General features: G+C 33.9%; 3 protein-coding genes and 2 pseudogenes across 3 annotated transcripts; 1 reads left to right on the forward strand and 4 right to left on the reverse strand.

Moving 5' to 3' along the window:
- Positions 1–1,350: 1,350 nt before the first annotated feature.
- On the reverse strand, positions 1,351–3,760 carry LOC147940781 (uncharacterized). Its single transcript, XM_087458268.1, has 5 exons — positions 3,086–3,760; positions 2,908–2,980; positions 2,110–2,636; positions 1,894–1,999; positions 1,351–1,674 (listed from the first exon to the last, which is right to left on the reverse strand). Exons 1-5 carry the CDS (start codon positions 3,736–3,738, stop codon positions 1,402–1,404), a joined length of 1,632 nt encoding a protein of 543 aa, XP_087314394.1. The 5' UTR covers positions 3,739–3,760; the 3' UTR covers positions 1,351–1,401.
- Positions 3,761–5,048: 1,288 nt separating this feature from the next.
- Positions 5,049–5,928, forward strand: LOC147940782 (uncharacterized; annotated as a pseudogene).
- Positions 5,929–11,530: 5,602 nt separating this feature from the next.
- LOC147940783 (uncharacterized) lies at positions 11,531–13,590 on the reverse strand (annotated as a pseudogene).
- Positions 13,591–20,028: 6,438 nt separating this feature from the next.
- LOC104700152 (uncharacterized) lies at positions 20,029–22,480 on the reverse strand. Its single transcript, XM_010415617.3, has 5 exons — positions 21,964–22,480; positions 21,805–21,850; positions 21,160–21,566; positions 20,869–20,971; positions 20,029–20,584 (listed from the first exon to the last, which is right to left on the reverse strand). The coding sequence occupies exons 1-5, from the start codon at positions 22,434–22,436 to the stop codon at positions 20,255–20,257; spliced, it is 1,359 nt and encodes a 452-aa protein (XP_010413919.1). The 5' UTR covers positions 22,437–22,480; the 3' UTR covers positions 20,029–20,254.
- Positions 22,481–22,599: 119 nt separating this feature from the next.
- LOC104700153 (endoglucanase 11) lies at positions 22,600–25,810 on the reverse strand. Its single transcript, XM_010415618.3, has 4 exons — positions 25,307–25,810; positions 24,527–24,940; positions 24,171–24,425; positions 22,600–23,456 (listed from the first exon to the last, which is right to left on the reverse strand). The coding sequence occupies exons 1-4, from the start codon at positions 25,553–25,555 to the stop codon at positions 22,788–22,790; spliced, it is 1,587 nt and encodes a 528-aa protein (XP_010413920.1). The 5' UTR covers positions 25,556–25,810; the 3' UTR covers positions 22,600–22,787.
- Between the last annotated feature and the right edge of the window lie 260 nt (positions 25,811–26,070).

Below are 26,070 nucleotides of genomic sequence, written 5' to 3' on the forward strand. Positions count from 1 at the left end.
TTATTTTCTAAAAGCTCACAATATTTGATTATGTTATTAAACTTAATAATTTTAAAATAAATTAAAATTATGTAACTTATATTTGAATTTTCAGTAAAATATTTAATATATAGAAATATATATATTTATTTTTCAAAAAATATTTATTGAATGAAAAAATTGAAGAATTATTAGTGAATTATATTTAAAACTAATATTATCTAAAAAATTTACTAACCATAAATCGAAAAAGAATAATTCTAATTAGTTTTATTTAAATTTTGTATAAGAAATTTTTTAAAATTAAATTACTAAATAATATCAGATCTTTAATCACAATTGAGTAACTGATTATTGGATTGTCATCCACGATCTAGAAGATTTAATAACATAGAATTTCGTTTTTTAATTAATTTATAATTAAATATTATTTAACAGTTAACTAAAATCCATATTTTATTGGAAACTGCATTTCAAGATTGTACTGTGATTCTACAAAGAAACTTGTTCACATTACTTCCTTTCAACAATTTATAATATTACTTGTTCACGTTATTTATACAATTATATATAATAAATTAATTCATTATTTTTTAGCAAAATTTCAAATATCTAGTTTACACAATGTTTTTAAAAATATTTTTTTCAAATAAATTAATTTAATTATATTGTATTTAGTTCTAATTAATTTTTAATTGAGGACAAAATAGTCATTTAGTTCAATAAATAAAGTACATTTCAAAGACTTAAAAATTTAGTATAGATTTCAAATTTCCTATTAAGTTTAAGGTATGTATTCAAATTTTTTCAAACAATTTCCAATAATATACAACCCTAAAGAATGCTGAATTTTATTGTTGTCAATCAACGACTTAAAACTTAAAACTCAAAACATAAATGCAATAAAAGAGATGAGGACTAACAGAGGATGAAACAATGAACATGTAGATTAATGCCAAATCATAGAGATAGTAAATATGAAACTCAAACTTGATATAGTAGTAGAGAATACTAAATAAGAGTCATGAATCATGATTTAACTTTTGATGGATAAGTTACATAGGTGAAAAGAGAAGATTGTGATGAAGAGAAATAGAAGAAAACTAGAAATGGCAACCAAAAAGACTCGTGAGGTTAGCTAGACAAATAGGAATTAAAAGTTGAAAAAAAAGGAACAACAGTTGTCTCTATCACTCTATGTTTCATAGATCGCAGTAACAACTGTACATAAACCAAAGTTAAATGAACTCTCTCCTTATTATCCATTCCTATTTCAAAAAACCAAGTATGAAGCTGATCTGTTTTGTTTTTACCTTTCTACACAAGGCAAGAATCCTCTCTAAAGTCATCTACATCTATCTATCTCTCCCCCTCCATATCTCTCTGTTTCCATCGATCAATCGAAACTGTTTAAAACCAAAGCTAATCACGGTAGACTTGAATGAAAGTTGTAGAACCTTTAGAAACTTTTTCGATCGTTGTATCCAAATCCTTGCAGTCGTCGAAATTTGTAGACATGAGAATGTAGTCGCTCCTGTCATATGGTCTTCGCACTTCAATTTCATTGTGGATGTCTCTGACGGTTTGGTCTGGTCTAAAAGGAATAGCTGCCTCTTTCTTATCGTGAAATATGATAGTTATCATAATTTTCTCCGTGCTTGAATCTTCCTCGTCAGCCTTACCCTTCAATTTTTCCTGACAATATCGTGATGACAAAAACTCAATTGCTCAGAAGAGGAAATGGAGATAACAGACAAGGTCAATCCAAAGTAACACCATCAGGTGATAAAACTAACATCTCTATGCTTTCATTGCCAGGTTCTGTTTTTAAGCTAAGCTTGCAGGCTAACACACAACTAGAGAAAGTAGCAAAGACTATAGTAAAATAGTGCAGAGGAAGAGAAGAAACGTTACATCCACTTGAGACGATGCCAATGGAGGAATAGCTACGGGGGCACCTTCATCACTAGCTTTTTTGAGTGACTCTTCTGTCTCAGTCGGGTCAGCAACGTTCATGAAACTAAGTGAATAGCAGAAAAATAAAAAGATTCTCAGATATGGATGTTCAGAGATATCGAAATAACAGCAAAGAGAGAGACTCGTACTAAGTAAGTATATACGGGAAGTCACCTGGAAGAAGAGCTCCCGGAAGCCTGAAACTGTGAAGTCGAATGATCATCCTCTGAGATACGCTGCGGATTCGGATTTTCAAAGCACTCGTCCATTAAAGAGTTGACGGCATTATTTACATGCCATTTGTAGCGATTGAGGTAAGCCTCTGCGACTGATGGAGGCGCTCCAGTGACATCGCAGACATTTTTGATCTTTTCATTATTTGTTTCATCTTCCTTTGGCGGAATTTGCTCTGGCTGAATCCGCAACGCATTCGAAATCCGACGTGAGCTCATCACCACTGGTCTCGATGTTGGCGCCGCCACGGATATCTCATTCACCGAAACCACTGGCAAAGATTTAGGGTAAGGCAATGTTTTTTTCCGGCAAGCCTCCATCGCAGAAGCCAAATCCCAATCGAATCCTTGGAGGTAATAGAGTGCTTCAGAACGACACACTCCAGTTTCATTGCAGATTGTATCAACCTTATATGGCGGAGGAGGGTCTTCCCTGATTTGAGCAGAACTCCTGCTACTTTCCTGAATCTAAATGGAGAAAAATGTAAACAGTTCCTTCATCATAAAGCAAACACAAATCTTTGTGCATCAACTACTTTATAAAACGATCGGAACAGAGTAAAACGATCAGGGAAAATGTTAAACAGTTCCCTACTTTATAAAACGATCTATAAGAAAACAGAGTAAACAACAAAGCCAAAGAATTAAAGACCACCATCTAGAGATTAAACTAAGATTCAAACTCTGCACTAAAATGTTCTGTTTTTGAGAACAATGCAGAGAAAGAGACGATTAGTACCTGCACTTGAGATGAAGACGTTATAGGTACATCGTGTAATTCTCCCGTGTCATGCACGTCATCGCCCATCAAACTGTACAAGTAGACAAAAGGAGTATGAAAATTAAAAACCCTAAATCAAGAAATCACAACTAAACCCTAAATCAAGAAATAACAAGAAAAAGCAAATGAAAATTACCGAGAAGATGAAGAAGAGCTCCCGATTTGATAGTTTCCAAGTGAAGATAGTGACGACGGTAAATGTAACGGTGGAAGAGGCGGACCTCTGTGACTCATCCTCTCCGCAGCCAAAGCCGTCGATATATCATCTCCCGCAGTTACAGGGATATAAGCCTCAGAAATCCGCTCCAGTGAAACCGACTGATCAATCATCACCTGAAGATCATCATCGTGATCATAATCCTCGTCAAAAGAATACGACGACTGTGGTGGAGGAGCTTGCTCGGGATCATATAAGTGGTTTATGGCTACGTTTACATCCCAATCAAAGCGTTCGAGGAAAGTGACGAGTTCTTGCAGAGACATTCCATTTCCAGGAGCCACATCTAGGAATTGTTCGATGCGTTTTTTCTTAACTTCAAAAGATATCTCCGTCGTCGTCGCCGGATTCGAACTCTCAGGAGAATCGATCGTTCTTATTGACGCTGTCGAAGGATTCTGGTTCGATTTTGAATCGAACGGTGTTGACGGATCAACCTGATTCAAACAAGGTGGATTGTTGATCGTTGTTTCTCGAGTAGATGAAGACTCCGCCGCCGTGGATTTCTCAGTAACTGAAACCTCCGGCGAAGATTCATTGCATATTTTGTTAGATTCCTCCGGATCAGCCATCTTCGTCGTCAACAATTTTGGGCGGGACTTTCCAACTTTTTCTTCTTTCTCAGAATCTTTTTTTGCAAGACTGACGAATTTTGATTATTTTCTTGATGATAACAAACAAATGTACTGCGATCGTTTTTACTTTTTATAGTACATTCCCAAACGACGTCGTGTGCCTTATATTATTAGTTTATTACATCAACTTAACCCGAGGGGTAAAATAGTAAATAACTAGAAGACCTTTTTAACAAATGATTTAAGAATAATAAACACTTTACTGATAATTCATTTATATACACCCTTAATTAAGTCGATATTGATAATCTATTTACTATTTTTTTTTTCCGATATTTATAATTCATTTCCAAAATCCTATCTCTTATAAGTTGTCACCCAAGCTCAGGTTTTGAACGTAATGATCCGGGTGTGTCCTCTGACCCATAGCTTTGATTTGTATTGTTGTAACTTGGAAGACTTAAGAATGTTGCTTGTGTTTTTCTTCTTTTAGCAACTAAGAAATGAGGCAACAAACCATTAGTTTGGCAAAGTATAAAGAAAACATCGAAAAATAACAGACTAGTTTTTAATTGAGAAAATGCAATTATTGTGGTGGTTAAGTATATCAAAATAATTATGAAATCTCAGTACAAGGACTAAGGACTTTCACGTCTTGCGTTGCTAATTATGATTGCTGATGTCCCCAAAGTCGCTTCGGTGACTTTTAGGAATTTGATTTATTTTTCTCCAATTTATTGATTATTAACTCTTATCTTTCTTCCGAATTTGATTTCATACTGCTTCTTTTAATTTGTGGAAAAAATGAGTTTATATATGCGGACCAATGGAAGAGGAATTTGAGTTTAATTTCTTTTGATTTTAGGATCGAATTAATTAAGGGTCTTTTGTTAATAATCCTGTAGAAATATATCACATACTATCATAGGGTTTCATCGGAGTTTTAGGGTTCAAAAGTATAGACGGTGGGGAAAGAAAGATGATTTATAATTTTGACGTTTAACCCCTGAACATTGAAGAAAGGGGGTAAAAAATATAAGAATATGCAAAAAATATAGGCTTCGAACTCACAATGTCTTAGAGCAACAACAACAAAAAGGAAGATTTTGAGTCTTGCAACTAAGGTTCTCATGTGTGGTTTAAACTTGGGTTATTCGTCCAAATATGATATCTTCATGCTTGTATGTAGTATAGTACTATAATATTGGTTATCAAGTATAATTAATATTAAGTAAGGTAATGTGAACGATATTTGTGTTGTATGTAGATGGAAGAGACATGCTCAAAAAAAAAAGGACTAGCTAGAGATGTGGAAACGTGGACTAAGATTGATCCTGAAGTGAGTGTCTTCTGTTTATATTTAAGTTTAGAAGTAAGCTTCGTTTGATTCTTATACACGTCTTAATTTTGGGTAAATGCATGCATGGCACTGATGACAGGATGACTTCGGGAGTCTAGTCAATAGTGATGCACAGTCCTGGTGATGCATATATGCTCATCACCTCATTCACTTTGCTAATATGTCATATTTTCTATACAAGGGACTTGTTGGAAGAGAATTGAGTTTCTTAGTAATGTTTTTACTTAGATTTATTAATTTCATACATTAAGTGTGGTATCTTTAGATGAGTGAAGAGTTACAACTCTAACTGTTTGTGTTGTTTCGGTCGTGTCGGTTAAGTCCGATATAAGACGTTGGCTTTGTATTGTAACACAATCAGTTTTCATAATCTAGAAGTTGTGTTTTGAGTAAAAGAGAAAATTGTTTATCATTCTCTGTTCTTCTTCTTTCCTCTTGCTCTCATATATACTCTGTTTTCAGAATCAAAGATCAACAGGGCTTTTGATCTTGATCGGTTTATCAATGTGTTTGGTTTCTTCTAGTTCTACCTTTACCTTATGATTGGCTTAGCAGACATTGCAGTGAGAGCGTCTACTGAGGAACCGGATGTGTGTCACAATGTTTGGTCATCTCAACCATATATGGTGGGATGTATGTTGCTCTCCCCATACGAGGTTACATTAAATCATGTTGAGGCTTTGGCCCTTGGTTTCCTAATAGTATTATTATTTTTCTGGTGTGTTTTCGTTTTATATTCCACTTGTACTCCAGCAGAATCCAGCTCATTTGGAAGACGACTCCTTAACCCAAACATTGCTTTAAGATTTACTATTTATGTATGTTAAATTTTAGGATTTTCCCTAAAAAAACCCAAATAATTAGTTGCAAGAATTTATCATTTTATTGAGAAATTTTTTTAATACATACCTTAAACTTAATAGGAAATTTGGAATCTATACTAAATTTTTTAACTCTTTGAAATGTACCTTATGTATTGCACTAAATGACTATTTTGTCCTCAATTACAAATTATTAAAAATAAATACAATTTAATTAAGTTAATTCATAAAAAAAAATTAAAACATTGTGTAAACTAATATTTGGAATTTTGCTAAATTATTTTTGAAAATGATGAATTGATTGATTATATATAATATTAATCAATAACTAAAAATATTTAATTCAGATAAAATAAATAAAATCTTCCCTTAATTAATAATTAATTAAACATTAAAAAATAAACACAAAATAATTAAATTAATTTATGTTAGAAAATTATTTTTAAAAATCACTTTTTATAAATTAGATATTGAAAAATTTTAGATAATGATGAAGTAGTTTATTATGGATAATATTAATCAATAACGAAAATTAAAATTCAGATAAACGAAATAAAAATGATCGTGGATCACTCAATTGTTACTTAATTGTGATTAAAAATCTGGTATTATTTAGTAATTTAATTTTAAAAAATTATTATATAACAACTAAAATAAAATTAATTAGAATTATTCTTTTACGATTTATGTTTAGTAAATACTTTTAGATAATATTAGTTTTGAATAAATATATAAATCACTGATAATTATTCAATCTTTTTTATTTAATAAAAAAGTTTTGAAAAATAATTATATATTTCAATTTATTTTGATAATTATCAAGTTTAATAAAATAATAAAATAATTATGAGCTTTTAGAAAATAAATCAGCGGTTCAAAAAATCGACTATGTAACAAATCAATTAATAAAAAAATAAATCGACTTTGTTGATATAAGTCAACAAAGTAAAAACATAAATCAACAGGAATAAAATATAAGTCTACAGTTCAAAAAGTCAATCGTATTAATAAGTCAACCTAAAATGAAATAAGTCTATTAAGACAAAACAAATCCACGGGAAAAAAATATAAGTCAACAAACAAAACAAACAAGTCAACATCATCAAAAGTCGACTATGTAAAAAAACAATCAAACAAAAAAAAAGTCGACAGTTTTAAAATAAATTGATGGAAAAATAAATAAGTCGACAAAAATTAAACTTAAGTCAAATTCAAAATATCGACCTTATTAATAAATCAACGTAGAATATAATAAGTCAATAATAAGTAAACAAATCAACAAAAAACAAATATAAATCAATGAACTAAAAAAATATGTCAACCATTAAAGAAATCGACTATGTTAAGATTAAGTGTAGTTTTCACAAATTTTATAAGATTTGGTGTATTTATAAAAAGAGAAATTCCTTTAAATACCACTAAAAAGGTTTTTTCCAAAAATACCACATTTTAGTTTTTTTTTCCAAAAATACCACAAAAGATTTTTTTTCCAAAATTACCACAAACACAAAAAATTGATTTTTAAGAATGTAAATTTTTTTTTTAGGTTTGGGTTGACACATTTAGTTTTAGAGTATAGTTTTTAGGGGTAGTGTTTAGTATTTAGAATTTAGGAATTAGTTCTTTAGTTCAATTATGTGGTATTTTTGGAAAAAAATATATTTTAGTGGTATTTTTGGGAAAAAAACTAAATTGTAGTATTTTTAGAACAAAAACCTATTTTAGTGGTATTTATGATAATTGCCCTTATAAAAATCTCCCTTTTATTGAAGTTTCCACACACTACAACAATCCTATATGAAAAAGCTCTCTAAACAGATTCATATTCTATCTTGTCGATCTTGTTAAAAGCAAGATGGATCGACTAAACATGAAACTTGAATAAAGACATATATGTACGTTTTACTGGTGATAAACAATACAAGTTACTAGCGAGTCAATTATTGTCACAACACACCGTGGGTGACTGTTGTAAAAATATGCAACGTATGACAAGGGAATGCTATTCTCATTGCTTGCCCCCAAATGATTTCGTCCACCGGAAGAGAGGACGAGATTCTCCACTAAATTTGAATCGATTCATTTGTTTTGTTTCAAACCCAATTCTTGATGTTTCAGTTTTTACTTGTGAATTCCTCCCCTAGTTTCGAATTCAATTATGGTCGTTTTGTTTTTGATTTGTTTCTCTCTTTCCAAAATATTTTAGTTTTTTTTCTTCTTCTATATAAATGTCATTGAGAAACACAAACACACACACGCCTAACTTCTATATATATATATATATACACAAACACAACTCTCTATACATAAATACAAATACACAACATGAACAACACACAAGCTAAGTCAGTTTCAATTATTATTGCTTGACATCCTAAAAAAAAAAATACCATGTAAGAAAAGTCCATAAAATTATGTCCCTCTAATTTCTAATAATTTCTTGTGATAGTAATTTCTTTTTTTTTCTCTCCTCAAATGAAAGCATCTGATTAGAAGACGCTATCTTAATCATACGTATAATTAAATATTATGGAATCACTATTTTTGGGATTTTGAGAATTTCTGGATCGAAAAACCCGATAATTTACATCAACTATTTACTAATATTGGTGTTGCCTTAAAAACACTAGATCATCGTCTGTTCATCCATGGAAATCCAATGGAATTTGGCAAATGCAAAAAAAAAGTAATTTTGCAGCTGTTAACATTCTGAGTAATAGTGGATTCTTTTTGGACTATCTATAAAAGTACATCCTATTTTCATGTTGTTCCAAAACCATATAACATTTACTTGATTCTCGCCTTCCATGATTATCGTTAGGTATTGCTATCATTATCTATAATCAAATCCCTTCTCAAGACATAGGGAAATGGTATATGGTTTTGGAAAACGACTTGAAAAGAGGATGTCCTTTTATATGTATCCTAAACAGAATCCACTATTAGTCAGAATGTTAACAGTTTCGAAATTACTTTGTTTGCATTTGCCGAACCCCATTGAATTAACATGGATGAATAGACGATTATCTAGTATTGTTAAGGCAACACCAATATTAGTAAAACGTTAACGTAGATTATCGGTTTCGTCGACCCAAAATTCTCAAAATTCCAAAAAATAGTGACTCCATACTTTTTAATCATCTTGTGTATTTGTGTTTATGTATAGAGACTGTGTTTGTGTTTATATAGAAATTTGTATGTGTTAATATAGGAGATAGGCTTGTGTGTGTTTGTGTTTATTGATGACGTTTACAAAGAAGAAGAAAACGAAAATTTTTGGGAAAGAGAGAAACAAATCAACAACGAAACGACCATAATTGGATCCGAACAGAGGAATTCGAAAGTTAAAAACTGAAACTCCAAGAATTGGGTTCGAAACAAAACAAATGAATCGATTCAAATTTAGTGAAAACTTTAGTTTATTAAGTACTCAAAGGATACAAAGGACTCTTAGGATTTTAGACACTCAAAGTTATGAAGATTTATCTTCACCAAGCTTTCGTATATATAGTAAATCTCTTAAGGAATATTACATAACATACTAGATTAAGACCCGTGCTAGAGCACGGGTTGAAATTCATTTTATTTATATTGTAATTTTTATATAAAATATAATTTATGTGATTATTTTTAAAAGTTTTTGGAGAAAACATTATGCAATAAAATTATATGCTAAATATGATGGCTTGAAAAAAGACACTTATTTTGTAAGTTTTATATTGTTAATGATTCTAGATTAACAAAATAAGTGTCATTAACGACAAAATATGTGCTCTAGCAGGAGTCATAATCTTAACTCTAATACACCATAAATTTTTGTAGGGTTTGAGACGGTTTAGCATTGTATACTGAGAAACCATTGTCATTTTTATATTTTTGTGAATATGAAAAATGTATTCTGGTGAAAGGAGATGTGCATGTTTTATATTGTAAGTTTGGAAAATTGTCGTTAAGATTTGATTTTTAATTTCAGAATAAGATCTCGGAGATGTGATCATCTTGCGCAGAATTTATTCCTTTTTTACGCTTCAGAGTATGTTTTTATTCTCTTTTAAAAGTATATTAACAATGTTGTATAGCAATCAAATCTGCCAAAAATAAATTTGTAATATTGTGTTTTTAGATGTTTGGAAAGAATGTGTTGTAGCTTACAAATCTTCCGAAAATAAAGTTTGTAAGAGATGATACAAATTCATTTAACAATTTGGAATATATTTCTAGCATGATTTTCGGAAATAATTAAGGTTGCACCCAGTTATTATTTTGTAATCAATGAATATATCATTTAATCTATAACCGATTTCTAACCAACTTATGAAAATAATAAAGTCTACAATGAATATATCATTTATTCTGTAACAATGTTGTTGTGTACTTCCGTTTTATTATATAGGGGATTTCTTTCTTTTCATATTTTATTTCTATACTTTACTTTATATTATACACAAACTTTATTCCTTACTTCACATTACTGACTTCGCATCAATTCTTTACTTCACTTTAATGCTTTAAGTAAAAGAAAAGATGAGAGTAGAGAGTAGTAAAGAACAAATTAAGGAGAAGTCGCTTACAGTTGTGTGTGTGGTACCATATTCCGGCGCATTGAACCATTCTTCTAACACGACGTCGTCTTGCTTTATCTTCTCACCATAAGCCATGATTTCCAAATCCGTACAACGATAACTCATTCTCTCTAGAGCTGAAAGAATATTTGAATAAATCATATTAGGCATATCTTTAAGGATTGGGTAATCGTCCATGTTCCGGAATACGCATGTTTTAGCAATTGCGAACGCTTACGAAGCAGCAGGAATTCACATACCCAATATTGTAAATGCGGATGAGACAATAATAAAGTGCACAAAGTAAAAAACACAAGAATTTTGTTAACGAGGTTCGGTTTTTCCTACTCCCCGGGATCACGTCCAGATTTCGATTCCACTAGAACAAGAAAGCAAATACAATCTATTCGCAAACGCGTAAATCAAGCACAACCCTCTTAATTCACCGCTCCGTTCTATAACATGAAATCTTAAGGATAATTCTCTACCCTTAACTAGACTAACACCAAGCCTAGATTTAAACCAAGATAACCTAACCTTGGGCTAAACTCCCCCTGAGTCTAGACTTCAGGTCTTTAACTCTCTTGAGCAACCTTCACACACACGTCACACCGACGAACAAAGAAGTTTGAACAACCCAAGCACCAAACTGCGAAACTAAGCTGCACACAATGAGAAAGCTCTCTAGGATTTTATTCTTTATGTCTCAGCTCTCTTGCTTCTCTAGGACGTGCCCAACACCTCCTTATATATCCATCAAGACTTCCTAATCACCATAGGAGAAGATTTCCAAATTCCATAATAAAAGAACTTTTTCCTTTTTGCTATTTTCCTTTTCCTTGTAAAACTCCAATTTAATCAACCCAATAAATAATAGTTTTCCTCTTCAAATCTTCCTCAAATCTTCCTTCAATATCGCCTTCTCAAACCTTCTAGAAACTTCTCACACACATAAAACAACAGCAATCTTGTATCACGTCTTGTATCACACTTGTATCACACATACACTACTTCAGACAGACCAATACATCTTCATTCTCCCCCTTTTTGACTATGCTTGTGAACTCATCAGTCTAAACTCCTAAACAACATCACCAAACATATCTTCGTTCTCCCCCTGAATGAGTCAAAACATGGGTAAAACTAACTGGAAAATTCTCCCCGCCTTGCAATACGTGGTTGATAGCCTAGTACACCACCTCCATAAAACTCATCTTTTCTAACCCAAATCTTGTTGCGCCAGACCTCCATGATTGACCTCTTGAATGAACCTGAAACAATTCATCTTAATATGTCCTTGAACTCCACAATGATAACATGTAGGACCATGAAACCTTACATCAAAAGCATTCTCCATTCGGCTCCTCTCTCTCAACAATCTGAAACATCTTGGCCTAATATGCCCAACAACACCAGAATGATGACAAACATGTCGAAAAATGTTTCTAGGTGCATTCTGCAATTCAGAAATTCTTTTACCATGCTCTTTCAAAAATACAGTCTCTGAAACACCCTTTGAAACATTCTTTGAAGCAGTCTCTGTTACCATTGTAGTTACTAATGCAGACGTAATTTTTCTACTTGAAACAAACACCATATCCGATTTTGAAACTTTACCTTCATATCCAAGGCCACACTTATCAGTCTTGCCAATACTCAGAATGTGATCCAACTTCTCTGTACCCTTATCAAGCATCCTCAAATTCTTTTGAGTTTCTTCAAGCTGCACTTTAGCTTGTAATGCTTCTTCTTCCTTCTCTGTTGCATGTTTCTCTACTTCAACAATTTTAGTTTCTAACTCAAGCTTCTCCTTAATCAAAACTGAATTTTCTTCAACTACCTTAAGACAATGTGAATACAACTTCTCATAGCTCTTACCAAGTTCTTCATAGCTCATATCCTCTGCATCAATATCACTATCATATTCATGTTCAGATGCAGTTGCAAGTTTTGTTGCAGATTCAGAAGCAGTTGCAGAGACTGTTGCAGACGCTGATTTAGAACTATCTTCAAAAGTTGTAAACGCCACAAAATTCTTCAGTTCTTCTTCTTCTTTATCTGAATCAGTTTCAGAATCACTAGTAACAACATTCATAGCCTTCTTCTTATGCTTTTGTAGATTAGCACAGTCAGACCGTACATGACCATATCCTTTTCATTCAAAACATTGAACATTCTTTGATGAAGTCTTCATCTCTTCACCCATTCTACTTTTCTTCTCTTCGCCCTCACGCTTCAGAAATTTAGCAAATTGTCTTGATAACATAGCCATTGAATCTTCACAAGATGATACCTTACGAGCTACTCCAATGTCAACTTCCTTCTTTATTGCTTCCTTAACTTCATCATCTTTCTTCTTAACTCCTTCAGCTTCATATGCTTTGCTTAATTCAAAAGCTTTAAGAATCCCAACAAACTCATCAAAAGTCATCTCATCTAAATTATGAGCTTCTTCAACTGCAGAAATTTTTGACCCAAATTTTGCAGGAACAGATCGCTTCAGTTTCTTCACAAGCTTTTTGTCTTTGTACTGCTTTCCAAGAGCAAAAGCCTCATTAGATATATCACATAACTTAGCACTGAACTCAGCCACAGATTCTTTTTCTTCCATTCTTAGATTCTCAAATTGTGATGCCAACATATCCAGCTTTGTTCTCTTAACACTTGAAGTACCCTCAAACATATTCTCCAATGACTTCCACGCTTTCTGAGCTGATACACATTGAGAAATCAACTTGAAGTGGCTTGAATCAATAGCATTGTAAATCGCAGTCTTGGCTGTCGAATTACAACTTGATAGCTTTTTCTCTCCACCAGTCCACTTATCCCTAGGCTTAAGACTCTCAACCCCTTTCTCATCCACAACTTTAGGAGGCTCCCAACCAAGCTCAATCGAATTCCAACAATCTTCATCAAGGTTACAAATAAACGCTTGCACACGAACCTTCCAATAACTGTAATTCGTTGAATCAAGCAACGGTGGTCTTGACATAGACGTGCCTTCTCTGTATGAAGTCATCACAACTAATTCAAAGCTTTGTCTTACTTCCTGAACTACCCTCACCCTTGATCTACCCGAAACTAGACTTAATCTCTATCGAGAACCCGCTCTGATACCACTTGTAAATGCGGATGAGGCAATAATAAAGTGTAGAAAGTAAAGAACACAAGAACTTTGTTAACGAGGTTCAGTTTTTCCTACTCCCAGGGACCACCTCCAGATTTCGATTCCACTAAAACAAGAAAGCAAATACAACCTATTTGCAAACGCGTAAATTAAGCACAACCCTCTTAATTCACCTCTCCGTTCTTAACATGAAATCTTAAGGATAATTCTCTACCCTTAACTAGACTAACACCAAGCCTAGATTTAAACCAAGATAACCTAACCTTGGGTTAAACTCCCCCTGAGTCTAGACTTCAGGTCTTCAACTCTCTTGAGCAACCTTCACACACACGTCACACCGACGAACAAAGAAGCTTGAACAACCCAAGCACCAAACCACGAAACTAAGCCGCACACAATGAGAAAGCTCTCTAGGATTTTATTCTTTATGTCTCAGCTCTCTTGCTTCTCTAGGACGTGCCCAACACCTCCTTATACATCCATCAAGACTTCCTAATCACCATAGGAGAAAATAACTTTTTCCTTTTTACTATTTTCGTTTTCCTTGTAAAACTCCAATTTAATCTACCCAATAAATAGTAGTTTTCCTCTTCAGATCTTCCTCTTTGGCAAACATGCAGTTTGTTCCCAGATCTCCACAACCAAGACTTTTCATTAGGAGACGAAGGAAGAAGCAGGAGAGGGAGGTGTTGAACTGGAAAGCAGTGGCTATAGGATTTGCTCCTGGAATGTTGTTTGTTTGGATTGGCAATTGCACAACTCATACAAGCCCGAATGGCTTGCCAAGATTGCAATATTATTGGTCCTGAAAAGCGCAAACACCGTTAGAGGGAATGACTTGGGTTTTACTTTTACGTATGAATATGATCTATATCAAAACGTTAGCTGGTTTTGTAATGAAGGGGTTCCTTATGTTTTTTGTATCTTCATGTGAAGCTTTGTTCTATTTCCTTTACAATAAAGTAAGAATGCTGGACTTTTTTGGTAGTTGGATAAATCTTATATTGATGGCATCTGGAAATGTTTGATTTACCATTGCGTCTTCTCCAATTCCTCTGTCCCAAAAAAGTTAAGAATTTGCTCTCTTTTTTAAAGTATATAATGAAGAAACAGAGGAGATGAGAGGGAAAAGCAGAGCAAAGTGATTAATTAAAAAGGAATAATAGCTGTTTCAGTTTATCGCAGTAACAACTGTGCATATATAATCTAAGCTATAATAAGAACCCTCTCCTTATCCATTCCTATTTCAAAAAACAAGTATGAAGCTGCTCCGTCCGATCATTTCGGGTGTTACGGTTCTTTGATGATCGGAGATGATTGGGACAACAGGATTTAATAAATAAAATGCAATTATTGTGGTGATTAAGTATATCAAAATAATTATGAAAATACCCTAAATAATCCTCTATATTCTTTTCTTTTTTTCTTTTTGTGCACCCCCTCTATATTCTTTTTATTTTATTTTTTATTGATAAGATAGAATCCTCTTCAAACATATAGTGAATACCATTATGTCGGTTCGGCAACTCCTTTTTCTGTCTGGATTTGTTATGCAAATATTTATCTACATATATATATGCATGATACTGATACGTAGTTTTATTTATTTATCAAATCTCAGAACAAGGACTTGCACGTCTTACGTTGCTTATTATGATTGCTGATGTCCCCAAACTCGCTCCGGTGACTTTTAGGAATTTGATTTCTTTTTCTCCAATTTATTGATGTAACTCTTATCTTTCTTCCGAATTTGATTGAAGATTGCTTCTTTTAATTTGTGGAAAAAATTAGCTTAGATATGTGCGGACCAATGGAAGATGAATTTTGGGTTTAATTTCTTATGATTTTAGGGTTGATTTAAGGGTCTTGTGATAATAATTCTGTAAAAAGTATATCACAAACTATCTTAGGGTTTCATCGGAGTTTTAGGGTTCAAACATAGACGGAGGGGAAAGATGATTATAATTTTGACGTTTAATCATTAAAGAAAAGGGAGAAAAAAAAAAATATATGCTTTCGAACTTACAATGTCTAGTCTTAGAGCAGCTCTAAAAAAAAGAAAATTTTGATTCTTGCAACTAAGATTCTTATGTGTGGTTTTTAACTTGGGTTATTCGTCCAGTTTGATAAATATTATTTCGTATCCTTGTGTCTAGCTAATAAAATAAGTTTATTAATGAGAACGATATTTGTGTTGTAGATGGAAGAAGGCATGCTCAAAAAAGGACAAGAGATGTTGTGGAAACGTGGACTAAGACTCATCCTAAAGTGAGTGCCTTCTGTTTATATTTACGTTTTAGAAGCAAGCTTCGTTTGATTCTTATACACGTCTTAATTTTGGGTAATATGCATGGCAGGATGACTTCGGGAGTAGTCTACTCGATAGTGATGCATATTCTGCTCATCACGTCATACACTTTGCTGATATTTCATATTATCTATACAAGGGGATTTGATCTCGACAGGTTTATCAATTCATATGGCGTCGTCTACATTTACCTTATGTTAGGCTTAGGAGAAATTGCACTGAGAGCTTCGACGTCTATGGATGACCAGATGCAGATGTGTGTCACAGCGTTTGGGCATGCCACCCTTCTGATGGGATGTATTTTGCTCACCCCATACATGGTTACATTAAATCATGTTGAGGCTGTGGCCTTTGGTTTGCTAAGAATATTATTATTATTATGGTGTGTTTTCGTTTCGTTTCATATTCCACTTGTCTTCCACATCTTTTGGGAGACGACTCCTTAACCCAACCATTAGTTTAAAATTTACTATTTCTTTACGATTTTTTTGAAACCCAAATATATCATTAGTTGCAAGAATTTATCATTTTATTGAAGTTTCCACACACACTACAACAATCCAATATGAAAAACTCTCTAAATTATATTCAGAATCTATCTAGATCTTGTTAAAAGCAAGATGGGTCCGCTAAACATGAAACTAGAACAAAGACATTTTATGTATTTCTTGCTGGTGATAAATATAATGCAAGTCACTATCGAGGGACTGTTTTCACACTGAATCATTGGATCATCTCAATTCATAAATTCGAATCCTTTGGATTTTGCGGAAATATCAAATTTCTATGAAGTTTCTTATAAGCTGATGAATTTTGTATATTGTACCTTAGTGATCCTGTTGATATTTGCTTTTTAGGATTGTTTGATTCTCTAATTTAGATTGTTTAATTTAGTAAAAGGGTATTAGGATCAGCAAAGTACAACACAAAGAACAAGGTGTAAATTGATGAATCTACTAAATTAATAGATAAGAAAAGATGTACAACTAAGGATTATTTAGTTCTCGGAATAAATGATAATGCAAGGTGTAAATTGATGAATCTACTAAATTAACGTTACTGTACTTGTAGTATGAGATCTCAGGTCATAATATGCATGAAACAAAACCTTTGATGAATCTAACTATTCCCCTGCTGCACTGTTGGTTAACCCATTGATCTTGTTGATTTTTTCTGAACCAGTAAAGTTAAATGGTGAATGAGCTGCTTGAGGGCATTCATCTTGTTGCCCTGTTCTCTGTCACGCAAAGCATTGTTCTCTGTCAAACAAAGCTATGTTCTCTGTCAAACAAAGCATCTTCTCCGAACCAAAGCTCTTGTGAAAGTGGTATTCTTGTTTCATACCTTGTGCAACCATGTGTTGTTTCTTTTTGTTGTTTGTTTTAACCAAAATATATATGTGTTGTGCAACCATGTGCTGGCCCTGTCTGTAGCATATATATTGGAGTCCTCACATGTGTTGTGCAACCATGTGTTGTTTTGGTATATACCTAGGTATTGTTTTAACCAAACAATAACATACATGTTTTGTTTTACAAAACTTAAATTTGTTCTTGAGAATCCCAAGGTCTAAGTAAATAGGTGGGAAGAAATGTATTCTGGATAATCCACATAGAATCATTCAGTAACAATGAATAAAAGACATCTATGCATTTCCTTAGCAACAATGAATAAAAGAAACATACTACACCCAGAGGACCTTCACAACCTTTTCTTGATATTGTCTTCTCTCAAGAGCTTTGGATACCACCTCTTCAAGCAATTTTGAATTCTCGGAATGTGAGGACTCCAATAGATAAGCCGATTAAACCAAGGCCTAGGTAACATGTTAAATGTGAGATATAAAATATCACCCAAAAAACAATACAAAACCCGATCGCAATGGATGACGCCTCAGCCATACGTTTCACAAAAGGACTGACGGAAGCTGAAGAAAATATATATGCTGCAGCCAGGGCCGACTTTAAAACAACCAAAAAAACTACAATCCCTGTTCAATTTTTAAAAAATAGGCATTAATTACATAAAAAAAAACAAATTTTAGACCTTAAAATAAACTACTTTTTATGTAAATTTAATATGGTCCTAGTGCAAATGAACACTGCTTGCACATGTATATCGATATGCCAAAGCAATGCAGATAAACAGGTCAATCAAAGTGAAGTCTTCAAAAAATGTGAAAAATATCTCCATGAAATCAACTCGATAAAGTTGGGAGCCATATTTCTTTTGTGCGTCGATAATGTAGCGGAATGATACATATGCCAAAGCTGCTGCGGTGAGATACGCTATCATTTCATTACAACTTTTAACATACGCTAGCCATCGGTTCATGTAAATCCAAAGTAATGAGAATAACTCTTCATTCATGCAATCAAATATTTAATGAAAGCATTTATATTTTAAAATTTTGGATTATTATCTTATGGATCCCTAATAAAAATAATAGAGGAATAACTCCAGGGAAAAATAAAAAAATACCAGTGTTCAAGAAAGCGGTCTAGGCGACCGCCTAAAATCACATAATATTATTTTAATATATATTTTTAATTTTTAACTACATCTATTTGAAAATTTAAGTTTTATATTCATATACATATTTATAAATGTTCATATGTTATATATAATGTTCATATGTTATTTTTCTAATTTTAGTTTATGATTTATTATTTTTTATTTTTTCTAACATATATTTTTACATAATTTTATATATAATATTATATATATAATGTTTTATATTGTAAACGCTTAAACCGCCTAAAAGCGTCTAAACTCCGACTATGCGTTCTAGGCGCTAGGCGCTGGGTCAATGCCCACATACCGCCTAGCGCTTTTTTTAACACTGGAAAAATACTAATAATATAGTCTCACTGGTTTAAGGTATTTATGGCTGATGTAAATTTCCTTGCGCCAATGTATTGCCACTTTGGACAGGCTGCTCAATCACCACAAAAGTATCGAATTTGGACTGAGTAGTATTAATGTTTGTGATGCCCTTGTCCTTGTGGATTGACTACAAGAAGGGTGTACACCGATGATCAGAAAAAAAACATTATGGTTTTGTTGAAAATTACAAAAATATATTTAGAAATTGAGAAATGGGTGTAAAATAAAACCACGTTTTTCTTTGTTTTTTTTTTTGATTTTTTTAACCCATCTAAGTTTTTTTAACCTACAGTAAAACCTCTATAATATTGAGACCATGGAATTTTCTTAATTTATAGAGGTTTTAATTATCGATAAAATAGTAATTATTAATTACTAATAAACGAATATTATAAAAATATATTTTTGTTTTCATAATTTTCAAAAAAAAATTGAAAATTAATGAGAAATATTAGAAATGAGATCCAACAATAAAATTTTATTTTATTAATATAGTCTTTCTACAATTTTTTGATGCGATTTGAGAAGACAACACTATAAATTTTTGATGCAATAAGAAATATTAGAATTGAGTTCCAACAATAATGCAAATTCAAGATTAGATAAACAACACTAGAGTCATATTTCACAAAAAAATTCTTTGATATATACATATATATATATATATTAGTTTATATCATTATTAATTTAGTGAATAGTGATATTGATGGGACTATATATTTTCATATGATTTCCAAAAAATATTATCTTATTATTTTATCGAATTATGTCATTTTTTACACTAAAAGAATTTATAAACTATAATTTAAAAAAAAATGGAAAATTAATTGGAAAGATTATAAATGAGATCAAAATTAATTTATGATACTGGAAGAATTTATTAATTTATAGTGAGTATTAATTTATACTGTATCTCTAAAAGTTGCAACCAAGCTCTCAAGTCTCATCTTCAAGTTTCTGCTCTTCGACCTTTTGTAAGTCTCGGAAACACACCTACCATAGGAACAGTATTCGTATGTGTGGAAGCCTCGGTTTCCACGTAAATTATCCATCATGTCCCCCAAAATCATCCGGTGATCCGGTTCACCAAACCTCGACTAAAAACACTCGAATTAAGCTCGGATCATCCGTACCAATTATCATATCCTTGCGTACATCCAATGAACCTTTTGTGTTCTCTAAAAGAATTGATAGACGCGACTCAATTATGATCCCTAGCAAAGTTTAAAAGAAACAACGGCTGTTTCAAATCTCTTTATGTTTGACTAATCGAAGCTACTGTATAAGAAACAAATATGCTCACAAAAAAAAAAAAAAAAAAAAACAAGTATGCTTTGCTTTTTCTTTTCTATACAAGGCAAGAATCATTTCCAAAGTCCTATGATAATCTCTCTCTCTCTCTCTCTCCACTCTCTTACATCAATCAATGGAAACTGTGCAAAACCAAAGCTACGGATTAAGGTAGATCTGGAGGAGAGTTGTGGACCGACCAGCAGAAATCTCGTGTACAGTTATATTGGAGTCCATATAATCTACTCCAGCCATTGATTGCAAAAAGTAGTCTTTGTCGTTGGATGGCGTTAGCTCGTCAATGGCATCGCGGATGTCTCTGACGGTTTGGTTGGATCTAAAAGGAATATTTACGGACCTACCATCGGCCAAGATGATAGTTATTGTAATAGTAGTCCGCGCAGCTCGAGGCCCCAAAACTATTCTGTCTTGGACGGCAACAGGATCAGGGAATGTCTCAGTGCTTGAATCTTCCTCAACAGCCTTACCCTTAAAGTTAAGACAAAACAAAATACTAAGAAGAGAAGATTGAGAAATGCTAGCAGTACTATATATCAATGTTTTGTTCCCTTTTTTTTGTTTAACTATCATAAATCTTAAGAAAACATGTAAATCCAAGCCAAAGAAAGACCATCAAGACATGCTAGAATGTTAATTCCCTATGAAATACTAAGATCCACATTGCCTGCTTCTGTTTTGAGCTTAGCTTTTAGCAAACACAGCTCGAAGCAAGACCATAGTAAGAAAATGCAGAGGAAGAGAGGGTTACTTACATCCACTTGAGACGACGCCAGTCCAAGAATAGCTACTACGGCGTTTTCTACACCAGCCTCTTTGAGCAACCTTTCTGGCTCGGTCGGATCAACGTCCATCAAACTGTACAAGCAAGTGAATGGCGGAAAAAAGATTCAGAAATGGAAGTTTATAGATCCTTTACAGGACAGGAGAGAGGTACCTACTAAGCATACTTCATAAACCAGCATCTACGGGACTATTCCATACTTCTTGGAGACAAAATCCCAAGTAAAGAAGTGTTAACAAAGAGAAAAAGAAAAGGAAATCACCTAGGCAGACCTCTGGTGACTATCATTCTCATATCAATTGCCGTGGAAATGTCATCCTCTGAGAACCCATCAAAGTAACAGCCGACGGCTTGGTCTATATTCCAGTTGCAGAGTTGAAGGATAGAGATTGCTTTCTCTCTAGTCGCTCCACCAACCGCATCGCAGAATGAGGAGATGAGTTTATCATTCAACTGAGACGGTTGCTCTGGAAAATTCGACGGCGCCTCAGCAGATTCCTCGCTCACCAAAACCTCCGGCAAGGTTTTGGTGCGGCAAGCCTCCACAGCCGGACCCAAATTCCACATGAATCCCTCAAGGTAAAAGAGTGCTTCTTCTCGGGAGACTTTGGTTTCATTGCAGGCTCGATCAATCCAAGTCTCCACCGGTGGCCAACCACTACCTTTCTCCTGGATATTTTGAATCAAAAAATGGAGAAATGCAAGCAGCCTATGCATCAACATTGAGTTACAAAGAAGGCCAAGCCACAGACAGATCATCAAGGTTGCTTATCTCCATATGTAAAACTAAGATTCCCGTTCTTTCATTGCCAGGTCTAATTTGTAAAAACTAAGCTTAGCTTTTTAGCAAACACATCTCAAGATCTTAGCCATATAAGTGCAGAGAAAGAGAAGAAGATTATACTACCTTCGCTTCAGGGATATGTCCTCCTGTCGAGTCAATCTCCATCGAACTGTAACCAAGAAATCACATTCAAAGGAATACACTAAAACCCTAAATTTTCAAGAAATTTCACCACATGAAAATTCGAATCAGAAAAAAAACCCCCCCCCCCCAAATCCGTACTCAGAAGAAGAGCTCCCGATTCTGAGTTGTTTAAACTGCGGTGTTGAAATATATCTTCGACGTTTCCCCTGAGGAGGCGTTGGACGGCGCTCGTCGTAGAAATAGACGATGGCTAGGTCTATATTCCAATTGCTGCGCGATAGGTAAGCGTATGCGTCTTCTACTTCCGCTCCAGCAGCCGCTTCGCAAAATCGTCTGATTAGTTGATTTCTCGACTGTTCATCTTGAAGATTCAAACTCCGAAGTGAATCGATCCTTATCGGCGGTGTAGACGACGCCTTCGACGTGGATTTCTCGTTCACCGGCAAAGATTGAACCGTGAGTAACGGGACCGGCAAGGTTTGGCTGCGGCAAGCCTCCATCGCCGAATCCAAATTCCACTGGAATCCGTCGAGGTAACAGATTACTTCTTCATTACACACTCCAAGTTCATCGCAGATTCGTTTCACCGGATCAGCCATCATCGTCGTCATCCCCAATTTGGGCGGGACTTGTACTCTCTCTTTTTGCCCTGAGTTTTTTTTTTGCCAAGAAGACGAAAGATATATTTCTTGTACCAAAACAACGTCGTTTCAATTCCAGTTTAAAACGACATCGTATATATGAGCAAATATATCCACGAAACGAAACATCAAGGGTAAAAAAACCATAATTTGTATCGATATTTAATACTATTTATACACACTTTTTTATTTAAAAACAAAAAAAAAACTGTCGAGAATAAAAACTCCAAGAATATATAAATGGAAAAATGGGTGCAAAATAAAACCACATTTTCTTTTTCTTTTGTTGTATGGATTTTTTTTGAAGAAAAAACTAAAATACTATCTCTTATAAGTTGCAACCAAGCTCACATCTTCTTCTTCGAGTTTCAGCTCTTCAAGCTCTATAAGTCTCGCGAACACACCTACCAAAGGAGCAGTATTGTACGTACAAGCTTCGGTTTGCACGTAGTTATCTCTCCGGTCATCAAATTCATCCCGGTGATCAGGTCCTCCTACCAAAGCCCCGACTAAAACACTCGGATTAGGCTCGGACCGTGCGTACCAATTATCATATCCTTGCGTACATCCAATAAACCCTTTGTGTTCTTTAAAAGAAGCTATAGACGCGCCTCGATGATGAACCCTAGTAGGGTATTTTGGACCGTACCCGACTAGATAACTTGTTTCCATTGGGTTTGATCCTAAAATGTAATCAATTTGAGATTTTGCGAACCCGAGCATCTCTTCAGGAGTTACGGTTCCTTGGTGACACTTGAGATCGGTGTTTGATTTTCGGAGATGGTCGGAATATACGGTTAGGAGGAAAGATGCGGTGGATACGTATTGCATATTGTTCCATTGCCGGATGTAGAGTAAACCGGCTGGAGTTCGCTGGACGTTTGTGCCGTTGATGTTCTTGTTGAGGATTGAGCATAGGTAATGATCCGCCTTTGATTTGTATTGTTGTAAGACTTTAGAATGTTGTTTGTGCTTTTCTTCTTTTAGCAACTGAAAAAATGAGACAACAATTTAAACCATAAATAAATTTCAAAGCAAAACAAGGTAATTAATGTTCATTTGAAAAAGTAGTTTTGCTAATAAAAATATTAACACCTACTCCATATTTTGGCTTTTAAAGCCAAATTGACAAGTGTTTGTCACTTACACATGTCAACTTCAACGTTTTGCTATTTTACTGACTTTGTTACTAACGTCAGTTTTTATTTTTGTTGTTGTTTATCGTTACTTGTTAGCAAGCAATTTTTTTTTAAATGCAAATCAATACTCCATTTAGCACTGATTTTATGGAATCTTCAGCCAGCTAACTTAACTTTTTTATATTAGGTTTACACGATTTAGGCCTATAAAGCAGCAAATAGTATTCCCTCTCTTTTTTGTTTTGGTGAATTAGCAAGTAGGTTTAGAATCACGTGCCGTAAAACAGAACCATTTAAAGAGACGTACCCGCTTAGAGGAACAGAAGCACGTGACGTGGCCTTTAGTTCTGATTCTGCTTCATACTTAACTTTCTTATTGAAAAAAAATGCTACTAATATTTAGTTTTGAAGTATATAATTTATTTGTTGCATACATAGAAAGATAAAATTTGAATAGTTGTTGTATGTAACGTGCGGGTTCACATAATGTTAGAAATTAGAATGTTTTTACTTAACAACCAAAACAAAGTTATACAACTAATATAGTATTTAAATAGTTACTAACCATGGAAGCGAGGAGTTGAACACCGGCGAACTTGACGTCCCAGCTAAACTCGGACATGGCCCAAGACAGGCCACCGAGTTGGTGAGCCATGTCAACCACATAACTCATATAGTGCTCGTTGTCGGTGGCTCGATAAAGCCACGTGGCTCCCCATAAAAGCTCGTCCATGTACCCACTCACCGAGGCATAATAACTTTTCACAACTTTTAGACTCTCATCATATTTTCCTCTGTACTTGTCTCCAAACTCAAACAACTACACCAAATTAAACCATAACCATTACAACTAAAAAAATAAATAAAATGTCGGTTCCAACTGTAACACTACTAAAAAATTAAAAATGTGTATGTACTTACTTGTTGGGCATGGTGCAAGAGAAGGTGAGAGTAATGTGGATTTGTTGAACGGAACACGATCGAAGCTGCTGCCATAGCCGCGGCAGTTTCTCCGGCGATATCTGATCCCGGATTGTTCTCGTCGATCTTAAAAGCTCGCCTTGAAGTCGTCATGTCCTCCGGTCTTTGCCAACAGTAGTGGTCAGTGTCTCCGTCGCCTACTTCGGCCCATAAGACATTTGGGCTCGTGTGAGCCTTGATGAAGTAATCTGTTCCCCACTTGATCGCTTCTAGCGCGTGAGATAACTCGCCGGTGGAAGCCAGTGAGTCACCGTACTCTATCACACTCCAAGACAACATGGTTACAGTAAAAGCCATCGGAAGTCCAAATTTAACATGGTCTCCGGCATCGTGATATCCTCCCACTAAGTCCACCTTTATAACCAAAAAATAAATTAATTAAAGGCACATCACTATATAAAATCAATAATCAATTTCAATAATTAAATTCTCTAGTATTACAATTTTAATTGACTAGATCATTTCAACTAGAGAATAATTTCTCAAAATGGAAAACAACAATTAATTTTGGTATTAATTATAAAATAAGTATCAATGCTAATTAGCTTTTAATGTATTAATTATATAATTTTTTGTTTATTCAGAGATATTTTCAACACTCTTTTTCAAAGTTCAAACTAATAATAGTAGTAAAGTAAAATTAGTAGGAATTTTTCAAAAGAAAATTAAGTGATAAAAATAAAATGGTTTGAGTTTGTTATATAGAGAAAACAAACAAACCCCTTGCTCAAGACCGTCGGTGAGACCAGAGTGATCACGCCACGTGACGCGCTGGTTGTACGGAAGCCGACCTGATCTCTGAGCTTCAAAGTAGAGTAAGCTTTTAGACAATGCATCGCCATAGTCAAAACCTCCGACGTCTGTCTCCGACGAAACGCTATCCAACGCGGCGGAGATGATGGTAATGATCAGAAGAAGGAGGAGGAGAGAATGACGACATTGCTTGTGTCGGTGATATCTGACAGTCATTTTTTAATAGAAGACCTCTCTCTCTAAGTCTCTGTTGGAGAATGAAGAGAGATATAGAGAGAGAGAGAGAAAGCGATGGACTCTTCTCTCACTAAGTCTCTCTCTCTTTCTCTGCTCTCGCAGGAGAGGTTTTTATTTGAAAGCTCTGTGGAGTAGTGGAAGAGAGAGAGAGAAAGAGATGACGTGACTTTTTTTCTACTTTCTTGTTTGTAACTTTTTTGTTTTTTAATCTGAAATATTTCACTTGAGAAAATTAATTAATATGTGTAGTAGACTTTTGCTTTTAAATTCCACATAGTGGTGTAATGTAATGGCCGTAATTTATGCAGCTAGTTATTGCTTTTGTTGTGCTAATTGTAGACGAATTAAATTAAAAAGTTCTTATAAAGTAAATTTTGGATATTCTTTTTCAAAAAAAAAAGTAAATTTAGATATAACGCACTCGTTAGAATTTTGGATTTGTATTGTGAAGGTGTTTTATGAGACTTTTCCTAATGATTTTTTAAAAAAAATGT

The sequence above is a fragment of the Camelina sativa genome, chromosome 7, assembly GCF_030686135.1.
Source record: "Camelina sativa cultivar CO46 ecotype springtype chromosome 7, ASM3068613v1".
In the NCBI taxonomy this organism is placed as follows: Eukaryota; Viridiplantae; Streptophyta; class Magnoliopsida; order Brassicales; family Brassicaceae; genus Camelina; species Camelina sativa.